At 34.0% G+C, this 15,493-nt stretch overlaps 1 protein-coding gene across 1 annotated transcript in view; it reads left to right on the top strand.

Annotated features, from left to right (window-relative positions):
• Positions 1–209: 209 nt before the first annotated feature.
• Itpr (Inositol 1,4,5,-trisphosphate receptor) overlaps positions 210–15,493 on the top strand; it is a 29,068-nt gene continuing 13,784 nt past the window's right edge. The window contains exons 1-37 of the mRNA XM_065363505.1: positions 210–630; positions 979–1,102; positions 1,176–1,246; positions 1,318–1,430; positions 1,502–1,588; positions 1,664–1,927; positions 2,019–2,249; positions 2,358–2,499; positions 2,578–2,792; positions 2,864–3,024; positions 3,132–3,236; positions 3,324–3,531; positions 3,599–3,900; positions 4,336–4,411; positions 4,490–4,665; positions 4,741–4,896; positions 4,969–5,119; positions 5,189–5,336; positions 5,412–5,602; positions 5,716–5,879; positions 5,954–6,119; positions 6,240–6,536; positions 6,609–6,875; positions 6,959–7,159; positions 7,246–7,361; positions 7,436–7,571; positions 7,643–7,906; positions 8,200–8,320; positions 8,407–8,549; positions 11,217–11,404; positions 11,473–11,584; positions 11,661–11,778; positions 11,865–12,097; positions 12,171–12,309; positions 12,382–12,486; positions 12,564–13,159; positions 13,243–13,353. Coding sequence (XP_065219577.1) covers positions 1,005–1,102; positions 1,176–1,246; positions 1,318–1,430; positions 1,502–1,588; positions 1,664–1,927; positions 2,019–2,249; positions 2,358–2,499; positions 2,578–2,792; positions 2,864–3,024; positions 3,132–3,236; positions 3,324–3,531; positions 3,599–3,900; positions 4,336–4,411; positions 4,490–4,665; positions 4,741–4,896; positions 4,969–5,119; positions 5,189–5,336; positions 5,412–5,602; positions 5,716–5,879; positions 5,954–6,119; positions 6,240–6,536; positions 6,609–6,875; positions 6,959–7,159; positions 7,246–7,361; positions 7,436–7,571; positions 7,643–7,906; positions 8,200–8,320; positions 8,407–8,549; positions 11,217–11,404; positions 11,473–11,584; positions 11,661–11,778; positions 11,865–12,097; positions 12,171–12,309; positions 12,382–12,486; positions 12,564–13,159; positions 13,243–13,353 — 6,372 coding nt within the window. The 5' untranslated portion in view covers positions 210–630; positions 979–1,004. The remainder of the gene's footprint in view (positions 631–978; positions 1,103–1,175; positions 1,247–1,317; positions 1,431–1,501; positions 1,589–1,663; positions 1,928–2,018; positions 2,250–2,357; positions 2,500–2,577; positions 2,793–2,863; positions 3,025–3,131; positions 3,237–3,323; positions 3,532–3,598; positions 3,901–4,335; positions 4,412–4,489; positions 4,666–4,740; positions 4,897–4,968; positions 5,120–5,188; positions 5,337–5,411; positions 5,603–5,715; positions 5,880–5,953; positions 6,120–6,239; positions 6,537–6,608; positions 6,876–6,958; positions 7,160–7,245; positions 7,362–7,435; positions 7,572–7,642; positions 7,907–8,199; positions 8,321–8,406; positions 8,550–11,216; positions 11,405–11,472; positions 11,585–11,660; positions 11,779–11,864; positions 12,098–12,170; positions 12,310–12,381; positions 12,487–12,563; positions 13,160–13,242; positions 13,354–15,493) is intronic.

A 15,493-nucleotide genomic window follows, 5' to 3' on the forward strand; every position in this document is an offset into this window, starting at 1 on the left:
TACACTGATCATCGTGATGCTGTGCTTTGAGCTGTTCGAAGCTTCCTAAATCTTGGTCGAAGATTCGAAAAAAGGTAAAGAAAAATTTATTTCCAAGGCTAGGTAAATTGAGAAAATAACTCAGGATGAAAAATGGAGGAGAAAAATCTCTTCTGACCTGTATACAAGTTGCCATTTTAAATTTTTTAGCTGTTGTTATGATTGAATTGGCGAAGTGATAAGAAGAGATAACGATTCGAGTACGTGTGATTTGTGATTCCAAAAATTAAAGTACAAATTCTGCAAAATATGTCTCGTGTTTCGCGATTTTCAATACTTTAAATACGTTCGAAAAACTACAGAAAGTATATAATAATGATATGAATTTCTAAACCTTCAACAGAGACTTCACCTCTTCAAGTTTCAAGGCTGCTAGTATGTTTCTGGTGTAGTGGTTGAAAATTTTATGCATATTACCATAGCATAATATTAGTAAAAATCCGAGATTCTCAAGGTTACCGAAATAAAAAAAAAAAAAACTAAAAAATCCAGTTTGTTATATAACGTTTATTCATTAAAAATATAACTCAACAATAGACGAAAATTTATATCCAGAGTAAACACTCATCTTATACCATCTCTTCGATCAAGGTAGAGTAAAACAGAGTGCTTTAGATTATAAGACAAAACTCAGAAGAAGAAAAAAAAAATACCTTACGTTCTGTAATAATTTATTATCGTGTTATCACGCGAGTATAATATGTACGTTGATTCTGTGTGAAAAACAAATATAACATTCGGTAGTAAGTATGAGAGGTAGCTGTTGTGTCTGTTTCGGTGTTGTTTTCTCGAATTGAATTTCGATATTTTATAATTCGTGTTTCGTACACACGGTTTCGCCTTAAATGGTAATAATAGTACAGTTTCGGATGATTTTCTTCGTTCAGCTGTACTGTATAGTGATGATTAATTGTACGTTGTTTGATTTCCACTTTCCAGCGTAATTATGTGGTCGATGTGTGCGAATGAATGAAATGATGGGCACTGCGAATTTTCTGCATTTTGGGGACATAGTATCGTTATTCGCCGAAGGCAGTGTCAGCGGCTTCCTTAGTACTTTGGGGTAAGTTGAAAATTCACTTATCTGTGTCAACTGTCAGTTGGAAAGTAAAATGTGTTACGTTACTTTTCAACAGGTTGGTCGACGATCGAACGGTAGTATGTCCCGAAGCTGGAGATTTAAACAGTCCTCCGAAGAAATTCAGAGGTATGTATTCAAATTTCATCCTCTTTTCTTTCTATATTCGACGAATCGTTCGTAATATTTGTCTGTTTCAGACTGTTTATTCAAAGTATGTCCTATGAATCGATATTCTGCCCAAAAGCAATTTTGGAAGGCAGCTAAACCGAATTCCGGTTCAACGGATGCGATTCTAATTAAACGTTTACACGTAAGTATGTCAATTTGAATTCATTACGAATTCTAGAACCGGATTTTAAAGTGTTTTGTACTGTACTTTAGCACGCAGCTGAAATAGAAAAGAAGCAAAATGATTCCGAAAGTAAGAAGCTTTTCGGTAATGTCGTTCAATATGGTAGCGTTGCTCAGGTAATTAACTAATCAACGAGTAATTGATCTAGATTACGTCTTTTGGACGATTTTTTCACGTAATTATCTTTCCAGATATTGCATTTAAAATCCAATAAATACTTGACCGTAAATAAAAGATTACCGGCTTCGTTGGAGAAAAATGCGATGAGAGTATATTTAGATGCCAATGGCAACGAAGGTTCGTGGTTTTACATACTGCCATTTTACAAACTCCGATCAACTGGTGATAACGTTGTGCTCGGAGATAAAGTCATCTTGAATCCGGTCAACGCTGGTCAGCAAGTGTTACACGTTGCACCGAATTACGAATTACCTGATAATGCCGGATGTAAAGAGGTACGTGAGCGATTCATTTTTGTTCAATTTCGTTGATTTTTCTCATTTACGATTCCTTTTTTTATATTGGATTTTTCACCTTGTTCTATAGGTGAATGTATTGAATACGAATACATCTTGGAAAATAACATTGTTCATCGAACATCGAGAAAATGTTGACGATATTCTTAAAGGAGGCGATGTCATACGATTATTTCACGCCGAACATGAGAAATTTCTCACCATGGACGAGTACAAGAAAAAACAGCACGTTTTTCTACGTACAACTGGTAGAACTTCGGCTACCGCAGCTACCAGTAGTAAAGCTTTGTGGGAAGTTGAAGTAAGATTTATTTTCAAAAAAGTCTTCTCTCAAGTTGCTGAGCTAATTTTCAAAATTTGTGATGTAATTTAGTGAATCGAACTGATTTTAAAATGATCTCTGATTTAGGTCGTTCAACACGATCCTTGTCGAGGTGGAGCTGGTCATTGGAATTGTTTATTTCGTTTCAAGCATTTAGCAACCGGTCATTATTTAGCAGCCGAAATCGACGATGACATCACCGAAGATCCTATGCGAGCTAAACTACGAAGTAATCAACTATACACGTATTATTATTCTTCGACCACGATGATTTGAAATTACTAATCGTGATTTTTACTCCATTTAGCTACGGTCAACAGTCCAGTTTATCATTTGGTATCGGTTCCACATTCGAACGAGATCGCATCTTTGTTCGAATTGGATCCTACGACGTTAACTCGAGGTGACTCTTTAGTACCTCAATCATCTTACGTACGTTTACATCATTTATGCACCGATTCGTGGGTTCACAGTACTTCGATTCCAATCGATAAAGATGAAGAGAAACCGGTCATGTCGAAGGTACCGAACTTTGATTCCGTGATTGATTTTCGAATTGTGTGATGACGTTTTTTTTTACTTTCCTTTAATAGGTTGGTTGCGCACCTATTAAAGAAGATAAAGAAGCTTTTGCCTTAATTCCAGTTTCGCCGGTTGAAGTTAGAGATTTAGATTTTGCTAACGATGCATGTAAAGTTTTAGCTTCGATTTCTTCTAAATTAGAAAAAGGTCCGATTTCCCATAACGATCGAAGGTATTCTTTGAATTATTTGCGCTGGCTTGAGTGATTTTGCATCATGATTTAGTCGATGAAACGAATTTTTATTCTAGTTAATTTTCAACTTTGCGTTTATTTTTCAGAGCGGTGACCAATCTTTTACAAGATATTGTTTATTTTATCGCCGGAATGGAAAATGAACAAAATAAATCGGAAGCTTTGGATGTTATTGTAGCTAATCCTAATAGGTTGGATTTTTTTTCTTCTATTTTTTTTTTTTTTTTTTTTTTTTTTTAATTTACGAATAAGATTTTTTACGAGAAATATTTTCACAGGGATCGTCAAAAATTGATTCGTGAACAATCGATTTTGAAACAGTTATTTAAAATATTACAAGCTCCTTTTCTGGAAACATCGGCTGGAGATGGACCTTTTCTTAAAATAGAAGAATTAAATGATCAAAAACACGCAGCTTATAAACATATATTCAGACTATGCTACAGAATTCTTCGAGTGAGCCAGCAAGATTACAGAAAAAATCAAGTGAGTCGAATTGATTTTTAAAAAATAAGCATTCGATGGACTTCTATTAACAGTTTTTTTTTTTTAGGAATATATCGCCAAGCATTTTGGTTTCATGCAGAAACAAATCGGTTACGATATCTTGGCCGAAGACACGATCACCGCTCTGCTGCACAATAATCGTAAACTACTCGAGAAGCATATCACAGCCGCTGAAATAGAAACTTTCGTCGGTCTGGTGCGAAAAAATATGCACAACTGGGATTCGCGTTTTCTAGATTATTTATCCGATTTGTGCATATCGAATAAGAAAGCCATAGCTATTACACAAGAGCTTATCTGTAAAAGTGTGCTCAGTACGAAGAATTCGGATATATTGATTGAAACTAGGTACATATCACGTTTCATTCTTTTTTCCACATGTTCCAATTCAACCGTTTAATTAAGTCGATCGATGCGTGCTCGTAATGCGAGACGTATTGCAAATTAAATATTTGAATTTCGTCACGACGACGAGACGCGATATGTCTCGATTTACGTGGCGCTTGTGTGAAGGTGAACGAATACCTACGTCGTCGTTAACGCGTGTAAACGTCTGGATTATATTTTTTTTTCACCTCGTTTTTTTGATTCGTTTGATGCGAATTAATTTTTACAATTTTTTTTCGCTATGGTCCAAATTTTCAAAAAAAAAAAAAAAAAAGATGATAAAAATTAACGAACACGTATCATTTACATATCACATCGTAGGACTAGGTTAATGATTACGAGTACCTTCCTCTCTTTCCCCCATCTAATGTAAATTTTATTGTTTTTTTTTTGTAGAATAATAGATCCTGCTGATGGTTCAAATGGAGATCCAAAAAAGAAAGAAGTACTTCTCGTTTGGAGTAATAAAAATGTGAGTCCAATCGACGATCAATTCAGTTTCATTATTGGAAAAAAAATCCCACTAATCGAATCCACTTTTCAATTACAGAAAAGTAAACTTCTCGTGGAGCTTTCAAAAGACTCCAAACACGGTGATAAAAATGCCCAAGGATTACTAGATTACTACAGACATCAGTTGAACTTATTTTCAAATATGTGCCTGAATCGACAATACTTGGCTTTGAACAGCCTATCTCCTCATTTAGATATCGATTTGATTCTAAAGTAAGCTCAAAATCCACAAACGAGGAAATCTACTCGAGATCGATTTGTAAATTTACTCGAATTTGTTCGATTTAGATGCATGTCGGATGAAAATGTCCCCTACGAGTTGCGTGCGTCGTTTTGCCGTCTCATGTTGCACTGTCACGTCGATAGAGATCCTCAAGAACCTGTTACTCCGGTCAAATATGCTCGTTTATGGTCGGAAATACCCACAAGGATGTCTATCAATGTGTAAGTTTGATAAATTCTGAAAAAATTGTATAATTATCGAGGTATTTGCTGATAAAGGAGGTATTTTTGCAGATATGACAATAATAAAACCCCTGATCCGAATAAAGAAGCTGTCAGAGCGCGATTCAGTTCGACGATTTTGTTCGTCGAAGATTATTTATTCAACGTTGTGGCTAAAACGTGGAGTTTTACCGATCCTCATCAGAATAAGTTGACGTTTGAAGTAAATGATCGATTATTTTACTAAAAATTGTAAAAATATTGCGATTAAACGAGTATTTTTTCCCCACAGGTAGTCAAACTGGCCAGAGATTTGATCTATTTCGGATTCTACAGCTTTAGTGATTTATTAAGATTGACTAAAACACTACTTCGTATTTTGGATTGTATTTCGGAGAACGATTTCAGCAAAGGAACGGTTCCTACCGGAGATATTATTTGTAATTGATTTAATTTCAACTTCTAGTTATTTGAAAAATCGAACACAAGTTTACATTTTGCTGTATTTTTTTCAGCCGAAGGTGGAGTATTACGTTCGATAGGCGATATGGGAGCAGTAATGACTGGTTTGACTTTAGGAGCATCCGGTATCAGTAGACCAAACACGGCGACACCTTTAATCGAACACAAGAATCTTAATTTATTGAAAAACGAAGCCTATCCTTTGGTCATGGATACGAAATTGAAAATAATCGAGATTTTACAGGTGACTAGAGGATTTTCATTTCGCAGCGTTGAATTTGAATGATTTTTTTTCTGTAACGATTTCGTGTGATTAATTTTGAATTTTGTTTGCACCTTAACATTATTTTTATGTAGTTTATTTTGGATGTGCGTTTGGATTACCGTATTAGTTGCTTGTTGTCGATTTTTAAACGAGAGTTTGACGAATCGGAACGTACTGCTGGCGATACGGTTCCGATGCACAAAAACATAGACTTAGAATTGATCGGAATGCAGGCCGAAGGAATCTTCGGTAACAGGTGAGCGATAATTTTGAATTTTTAAAGCTGGAAACACGATTTACTGAACGAGATTTTATTTATGTTTATTTTAGCGAAGAGTGCGTCGTGTTGGATTTAGATGGGTATGGAGGTAGAACTTTCCTGAGGGTTTTACTCCATTTAACCATGCATGATTATCCTTCTTTGGTATCCGGAGCGTTACATTTGTTGTTTAGGCATTTCAGTCAACGTCAAGAAGTCTTGCAGGCGTTTAAGCAGGTAAGTTCGATGCAATAAAATAATTTGTGTCATGATTTTGCTCGTTTTATTATTTTTTTTTTTCAACGAATTTTTATTAGAAAATGTTTTTTGACTCAATTTGACATCCCCCCCCCCCAGGTTCAACTATTGGTATCCGATAGCGACGTAGAATCGTACAAACAAATAAAATCAGACCTGGACGTACTACGACAATCGGTAGAGAAATCAGAACTGTGGGTATTTAAGGCTAAAAGCGACGAAGAGCTGGGTAAAAACAGTCGCGAAGACGAAGACGACACCAGTCGCATAAGCAACGACTCCAAATCAATTAAACATTCGATCGGTTCGATCGGTAAACAAGATTCCGCCATTGATTTAGATATCGGCCCTCCCATACACAATGATCAAGCCGAAGAGTATAAAAAAATTCAACAAGTGAGCCATTTCTATAAAATATTCAACTTTCGACTCACACATTCGACTAATTGAAATCTCGAATTATTTCAGATACTTATCCGTATGAATAAATTATGCATTAATTACGCTCCCAATGGTTTGAAACAACCGCGAAAACACGAACAAAGACTGCTGAGGAATGTCGGAGTTCATACGATCGTGCTGGATTTACTTCAAGTACCTTACGATCAGAAAGAAGATATCAGAATGAACGAATTGATGCGCTTGGCTCATCAATTCTTGCAGAATTTCTGTCTGGGTAACCAACAGAACCAAGTTTTGTTGCACAAACATCTGGATTTGTTTTTAAATCCGGGAGTAAGTGGTTTAAAAATTCATCGATGGAAGCTGAGGCACTGATCTGTTCGAGGTTGTAATAATTTTACTTTCGAATTACACAGGTACGAGAAGCTGAAACTGTCTGCAGTATTTTCAAAGATAATTATACGCTTTGTAGCGAAGTAGACGATAAAGTGATACAGCATTTTATCCATTGTATCGAGACCCACGGTCGTCACGTCGAGTATTTGAAATTTTTCCAAACTATTGTCAAAGCGGAGAATCAATTTTTACGTAAATGTCAAGATATGGTCATGCAGGAGGTACGTTTCGTGAAGTACCGATAAATGGAGGGCAGGGGAGACTTTTCTATACTTTTTATTAATAATAAAACCGTATTTTTTCTTAGTTGGTCAACGCTGGTGAAGATGTGCTGATTTTTTATAACGATAAATCATCGTTTAATCAATTCATCGAAATGATGCGTACAGAAAAAAACGGTTCCGAAGAAAACAGCCCGTTAAAGTACGTCTAGATTTTCACCTTCCTCTCCTTCAAGTACAATATTTGAATAAAATAATAAAATTTTTACATTTTAGGTACCATATAGAACTCGTTAAGTTATTAGCCTGCTGCACAATGGGTAAAAATGTGTACACGGAGATCAAATGCCATAGTTTATTACCTCTAGACGACATAGTAGCTGTCGTTTCTCATCCTGATTGCATTCCCGAAGTAATTTCAATACATTTACTCACCGTAGAAATTTATTCTCGAGATAATAATTGCCTCAATCCGTTGATTAGGTTAAAGAAGCGTATATTAGTTTCCTGAACCATTGTTATATCGACACTGAAGTCGAAATGAAAGAAATTTACACCTCGAACCATATGTGGAGCTTATTCGAGAAGAGCTTTTTGGTCGACATGAATCACGTGACCAGTAGCGCGTATCTGATGTCTAGATCGGAAGCTGATACCGCTCTGGAGTCGTACGTGACGAATAGCGTAATGATGTTGATTAACACGTTCTTTAATAGTCCTTTTTCCGATCAAAGTACAACGTTGCAAGTAAGTGTAAGTGTAAATATTTTGCATGCTGACTCTTCCATCTTCTCTTTTTTGTATAACTTTCATCGGGGTACGCTTGAAGCGGGTTTATGTGAATAATACAATATTATGGCTTCGGATGGATCTCTGTTTCTCTTCTATGTACAGGTTACTTTTGAAATTAACGCTTTATTTCTTATACAATGTGGTGTAAAGTTTTTTCTACCAAAAAAAATAAATAAAAAAAATGAAACTAATCAATAATGATGAGGCGATAAGTGAGTTTCAGAATATTAATTCGAGTGTGTTTTTAGACTAGGCAACCGATTTTCATCCAATTACTGGATTCCGCTTATAGGATCACTCAGTGCAGTTGGATTACTGCTTCGCAAGCGTACACCGTAGAAAATACGATAAAAACGTTGATAGATGTTGGTAAGTTGACTTTGAGAATTTGAGAAGTACTGATTTCGTGATGGAAGATGATTTTTCATTTGATTGGTGATTTTTTTTTGTTTTAGCCAAAGGTAGATCGATAGCTATACCTTCGCATTTAGAAAGCAAAGTTCAGGCGATATTTACGAAGCCCTCGTTACTCTCGAGACAGACGTCGAAATGGCTACAGGCTGTGAAATCACCGAAAGTCGAACGTACATCGTCTCATGTAAGTTTCCAGTGGGTCATTTTATGACGATTCGATCGGATTTTGATGTCACGTTTTTCAATTTCGATGTTTTTTTTTTTTTTTTTTATGTATTTGGTCTGAAATTCTTATAATTCAAATTTCAGATGCCCAAACTGATTTTTTAATGATTGGAAAATTTTTGAATATGAAAAATGTACAATTTTTTTGATTTATGCTTCAAAAAAATATAATGAAAGTGATGAAAATTGGTTCTGCAATTTTTATCAACTTCTACAAACCAAATTTCGCCGTTTCGAACCCTTCTGAAGCCTCCAGCGCTTTTTTGAATTTATTCGGGAGGTAAAAAAATTAATTTGGCATCGAGAAATTGAGTAGGGACTCAGTTTGGATCTGTTTTATGAGTCTATCCACATTTGATTCGATTTTCAAGCAGACACCTCGAATGTGCTTCTTTTTGACATGCATATTTTTGAAGAAAAAAAAATTGAAAAAAAAACACTTGAGCTGTCCGCTTGGAAATCGACTCAAGTGAAGATAAACTCGTTAAACAGGTCGAGAACGAGTCCCAACCCAATTTTTAGCTGCTTAAATTAATTTCCACGCCTTCTGGAGAAATTCAAAAATCCTGGAGAAATCTAAAATTGTGCTTGCCAGCTGGAGCTGGAGGCTCCAGATCGGCTCGAAAAAGTGAAATTCTGATCCGAGAGTTGCTTTTAGACAAAATATGGCCATTAGTGCAAATTTCATAAAATTTCCCTTCAAATGGAAAATTTTTGATTTTTTAAATTTTAAAAAAAAATATTTTTTGGTCAAAAAACACACTTTGAGGTATTCGTTTGAAAATCGATCCAAATGTGGATGAAATCGTTAAATAGGTCGACAATAAGCCTCAGCTCGACTTCTACCTGCCAAAATAAATTTCCTCACCTTCTGGAGAAGTTTAAAAATCCTGGAGAGTTCTAAAATTCCGCAGGAGGCTCCAGAATGGCTCAAAATAATGAAATTCTGATCCAAAGCTTGTTTTTGACAAATTATAGCTTTTTATCCTGATTTCAAAAATTTCCGTTCAAACCAAAAAATTTTTTGATTTTTTGATTTTTTTTCTTTGCAAATATTTTTGGTCAAAAAATTCACTTTGAGGTATTCGCCTTTAAATCGAGCCAAATGTGGATTCAATTATTAAATAGATCGACAATAACCCTCAGCTCAACTTCTAGCAGCCCAAATTAATTTCCTCGCCTTCTGGAGAAATTCAAAGATCCTGAAGAGTTCTAAAATTATGCAGGATTTTTGTAGTCCCCCTCTCTCCTCTTTTTTCTCCTCATTTATAAGTATTCTGGTCAAAAAAATACACTTGAGGTTTCAGTTTCATCGAAATTGGCTCAAATGCGAATAAACTCGTTAATCAGATCAAGAACAATTCACCACTCGATTTTTAGCACCCAAAATTAATTTTCGCGTTTTCTGAAGAAATTCAAAAATTTTGGAAAAATCGAAAATCGTGCTGAAGGCTTTAGAATGGCTCATGAGCAGAAAATTTTTGAGTTTTTCCTGATGATGGTCAAAAAATTACTCCAAATTTGATTTTCAGCTGCTCAAATTAATTTCTTCGCCTTTCAGAAAAATCGATAATCGTACTGGAAAGTTTAGAATGACCGGAAACGTTTCATCATTTTTACTAAATAGGTTCACTTTCTTGAATAATTATAAAAATAAAAAATAAAAAAAACATTCAATGTCAAAAAAAATTTTAAAATTACCAAAAAATCCAATTTGTACAGCTGAAATTTTGTTTATGGGGTTTCAAAGCATGCTCTTTTTCAAAAACTGAGTCCTCCAAACTTATTTTACTGTTCGAAAGCTCGTTTAAATCTGATTCAGAAACATTCATCTAAGTTATCAAAAATTGAAAGTTGAACGAACTTTTTCATCGGAAATTTTTCATTTTTTTTTTTTTGCAGCTTTCTGATACTGTTTATAATGGTGAAATTTTTGTGTAAAATTCAATCTTCTTTAGAAGGGAGGGTGCTTCAAAAAAAAGAATTTTCACACCTTGTAACTCCATCTTTGTGGTCAAATATCATGAATTCCCGGTTTAAATGCCTCCAATTTTTTCAATGTTTGTTTTTTCCTAGTTTTTTGACCTCCTACATTGATTTTGAAATTCTAAAAACAATTCCCCCCCCTCCCAACATGTGCCCTTTACACATATTTTTATTTAAACAAAAAAAAAGTTTCGACGGTATTTTCCACCCTAGAGACGGTCCCATTCGATTGAAAGTTCATTTCATCTCCATTTTTGTATTCAGTGAGTCAAATTACCAATATTTTCATTATTTTCACAATGACAAGGCTTTTCAACTTTCGAGTATCCCTTCAATATTTCATGGAAAATCGAGCCGAAGAATCAAATGTTGAATATTTCACTTTTTCACTCAGAAAATCAACCTATAAAATTTGTAATTCGTATTCAACGATCAGAATTGCACTAAAATGTCCTTATTTTCCTAAACTCGATTTTTTTGACTGAATTTTTCACGAAAAATAAAAATTTCAGATCTCGAGAGTGAAAAATATAAATATTAGAAGTAAAAATCGTCTCACTTCGAAATCTGTGTTTTTTTTGGTCTATTTGACACGAATCAGGTTCAGATCGGAATTAATTTCACGTATTTTTATTTCCAGTTGATGAGAATAGATCGAAGTATCATCGAAGGTCTCCAAGACATCGTTCTGCTGCTGGAAGATCAGTTGAAACCTTTAATGTTGGCTGAGCAATCTTTACTGGTAGATATCCTCTACAGACCCGAGCTTCTCTTCCCCTCTGGTACAGATGCCAGGAGTAGGTGCGAAAATGGAGGATTTATTTGCAAGTAAGATGTCAAAATACGGAATTAAAATCGCCATTCGACATATTTCAACAATAATTCTCGTTGTTTAGGTTAATCACTCATACAGAAAAATTACTAGAAGAGAAAGAAGAGAAATTATGCGTTAAAATATTGAACACGTTGCGTGAAATGATGACTGTAGATTCGGAATATGGTGAAAAAGTAAGAATCATTTGATCATGTTGCCGAGCATGAAATGAAAGGCGTTTTAAAACAAATTATTTGTTCGATATTTCAGGGTGATCATTTAAGGAATAGCTTATTAGTTCGATATTTCGGTAAATCGATGAGCGTACGACAAACTCCTGTCGATGTTGGTCCTCAAAAAAATACTATAATATTTCACGGACCAGGAGGTATTATTGAAATGATTATGAAAAATTTCGTCCTCGTAATTTACATACCTGATATTAAGAGTAAATTAATCTGATTTTTTTTTCAGCGAGACTACTAAATAGAGCCGGTTTAACTCTACACGAAGTTCAATGTCATTTAGACAGCGAAGGAGCTTCTGATCTTGTCGTCGAGCTGGTCATAAATTCGGTCAATTCGCCTTCCATTTTCACAGAAGCGGTTTCCCTAGGAATTGCTTTACTAGAAGGAGGAAATCCGGTGATACAGAAAAGCATGTATAGTAAATTATTAGGAGGCGATTTGAGTCAAGCGTTTTTCAAAGTACGTTTCAGTATAATAGATACTCTGATAGACGAGTAAACGTTGAATTTAATCGTGATAATTATTTCATTAGGTATTTTACGATAAAATGAGAGATTCTCAGCAAGAAATAAAATCCACTGTTACGGTCAATACGTCGGATATGGCAGCTAAAGCGCACGAAGATAAAGACGCAGTTAAAGATATCGAAAGAATGTCTCGTAGTAGGAAAGGTAAATCAATCAAATCTCGAATCGGTTTTTGAATTCGAATTTTAATTATTGTTCAAATTTTTAAAATTTCAGCCAAATTGACCGCTACGATAGTTACTGAAGAATTACGCCAAGAACTCAATCAAGCTGCTTTGGCAACGAACCAAGCATATGCCAGTTGCCCTCCTCTATGTTCAGGTGAATATTTCAAACAAAAAAGTACAATCTTGGAATAATTTATGCGATAATTTTTTTTAATTCTGAATTTTTTTTAGTTGGCGAAGAACCTAGTAACTTCACCATCAGCCATACCTCAGCTCTGGAAGACATGCTGGCCGAAAAACTCGACCACAAACAAAAAGATAAAGACGAACAAAACAAACTATCTTCTAAAGTCTTGGTGATGAAACCAATCCAGCGATTTTTGCAACTCTTGTGCGAAAACCACAACAGAGATTTGCAAAACCTGCTTCGAAATCAGAACAACAAAAATAATTACAATTTGATCTCGGAAACATTAACGTTTCTCGATTGTATTTGCGGATCGACTACAGGCGGTTTGGGTCTACTCGGATTATACATTAATGAAAATAACGTCTCGTTGATCAATCAAACGCTGGAGACATTGACCGAGTATTGCCAAGGACCGTGTCACGATAATCAGAATTGTATCGCGTCTCACGAATCCAATGGATTGGATATCATTACAGCTCTGGTATTGAACGATATCAATCCTTTGGGTAGAACCAGGATGGATTTGGTATTGGAGTTGAAAAACAACGCGTCCAAGTTATTGCTAGCTATTATGGAGAGTAGAGGTGATAACGAGAACGCTGAGAGGATCTTGTATAACATGAATCCGAAGCAATTGGTGAGTAGAAGTTGTAAAAAAAAAAATCGATGTTGATGTTTAGAAAAAATGATGAGTGTAATGCTGGTTTGTGATTTGATTAGGTTGACGTTGCCTGTCGAGCTTTTCATCAGGAATCTTTGGATGACGATGACGACGATGTTATTATGGATGATGTATCGATCGATGGAGACGATGGAGTATCTCCGAAAGACGTGAGTAAAGTGTAGCAAGTTTTTGATGTTGAGAAATTATCATAAATTCTTGAAATTGATCTGCCAGGGTGCTCTTCTTTGCCAAAACATCCAAAAAGTGCCAACTTTTGCCTCAATCGCCTAAAAGTCTTGTTTATTTTTCAAAATAGACAGATACTTAAGTCTTGATAATTGCTTAATAGAAGGTCTTGTTTTTTTTGGGTTTTTGTTTTCGTCAAAAGTGTTAGAAAAGATATTGTTTCTTGACAAAAATGCAGAAAATCAAATCCTGTTTTTCTGTCTGCATTTTCAAAAAAAATGTCCGTCCTGCCAAGATTGTGGAAATTAATTTTTTTTTTTTTTTAAAAAAAAGACGAATTTTTTGGTAAAACTGCCTTTTAAAAGTCATATTTTTCGCCATTGTCAAAGACGAGTCTCTTTTCTTCAAAATTGTGACCAAATCCTAAATTTTTCTCAAATTTGAAAACAGTTACATTTTTGCCAAAATTGTTGAGAAATTTTGATTTTCATAAAACATGTATGTACAAAAATACCTTGTTTTTAATTTTTTGCCAAAGTTTTCAAGTCTTTTTTTTTTGGAAAAATTATTAAGAAGTTCTTATTTTTGCTAAAACAAAAGAAATGTGCATAAAATATTGATTTTAAAAATCCCTGTTTTTTGCAAAATTGCCAAATAAAAATTTGATTTTATGCAAAAATTGCCCAAAAAATCCGGATTTTTTTTGTCAAATGGTCAAAAAATGATAATTTTTGGCTTAATTTCCTGAAAATTTCTGTTTTTTTATTGTCAATCAGGATTTTTATCAAAATAAATTTGGAAAATCCCGTTTTTTTTCTTGACCAAATAGTATTTTGTTAACGTTTTCAATTTTCAAAAAAGTTACATTTTTGCCAAAATTGTCGAATAGTTTTAATTTTTATTCAAATCGCACGAAAATACCGTTTTGAATTTCAAAAATCCCACATTTTTGGCAAAATTGTTTAAAAAGCTCCTAAAAAATCCATCTTTTTGGGTTTGTGCAAAACATCCAGAAATAATTCAGTTGTCTATGGGAACTCCTATTTTTTCCAAATTCTTTAGAACAAACATTCCATCTCTTTTTAAAACCAAAATTGCCTAAAAAGGTTTTTTAATTTTAATCTGGTCTTTTGTTAAAAATGTCAAAAAGTTTAGTTTCTGTCAAAATTGTCAAAAAAAACAAGTCTTTGGGGAAATTGTCAAAATAAAGTCCCATTTTTGTCAAAATTGTCAAGAAATTTTTTTTTGTCGAGAAGTTTATTTTCTGTCAAAATTGTCAAAAAGTCACATTTTTTGTCAAAATTATCAAAGAATTTTTTTTTTGCCAAGAAGTTTGTTTTTTGTCAAAATTGTCAAAAAAGTCCCATTTTTTGTAAAAATTGTTGAGAAAGTGCTTTTTTTGTCAAAAAGTTTGATTTCTGTCAAAATTGTCAAAAGGCCTGATTTTTTGGAAAAATTGTCAAAAAAGCCCCATTTTTTTGTCAAAATTGTCAAGAAAGTGCTTTTTTTGTCAGAAAGTTTATTTTTTGTCAAAATTGTCATAAAGATGGATTTTTTGGAACAATTGTCATTTGTCTAAAAGTCCCATTTTTTGTCAAAATTGTAAAAAAACCAAATTTTTGGGAGATGAATTGTCAAAAAGTGCCACTTTTGTCAAAATTATCAAGGAATTTTTTTTTTGCCAAGAAGTTTGTTTTTTGTCAAAATTGTCAAAAAAGTCCCATTTTTTGTAAAAATTGTTGAGAAAGTGCTTTTTTTGTCAAAAAGTTTGATTTCTGTCAAAATTGTCAAAAGGCCTGATTTTTTGGAAAAAATGTCAAAAAAAGTCCCATTTTTTTGTCAAAATTGTCAAGAAAGTGCTTTTTTTGTCAGAAAGTTTATTTTCTGTCAAAATTGTCAAAAAGACAGTTTTTTTGGAACAATTGTCTAAAAGTCCCATTTTTGTCAAAATTGTCAAAGAAATGTTTCTTTGGCGTTGAGAAGTTTATCTGTCAAAATTGTCATAAAGGCCAATTTTTTGGAACAATAATTGTCAAAAAGTCTCATTTTTTGGAAAAATTGTCAAAATGACCAATTTTTTGGAAAAATTCCCAAGACAATGCTGTTTTTTGTCAAAAAGTT

This window comes from Planococcus citri, chromosome 4 (genome assembly GCF_950023065.1).
Source record: "Planococcus citri chromosome 4, ihPlaCitr1.1, whole genome shotgun sequence".
Classification (NCBI taxonomy): Eukaryota; Metazoa; Arthropoda; class Insecta; order Hemiptera; family Pseudococcidae; genus Planococcus; species Planococcus citri.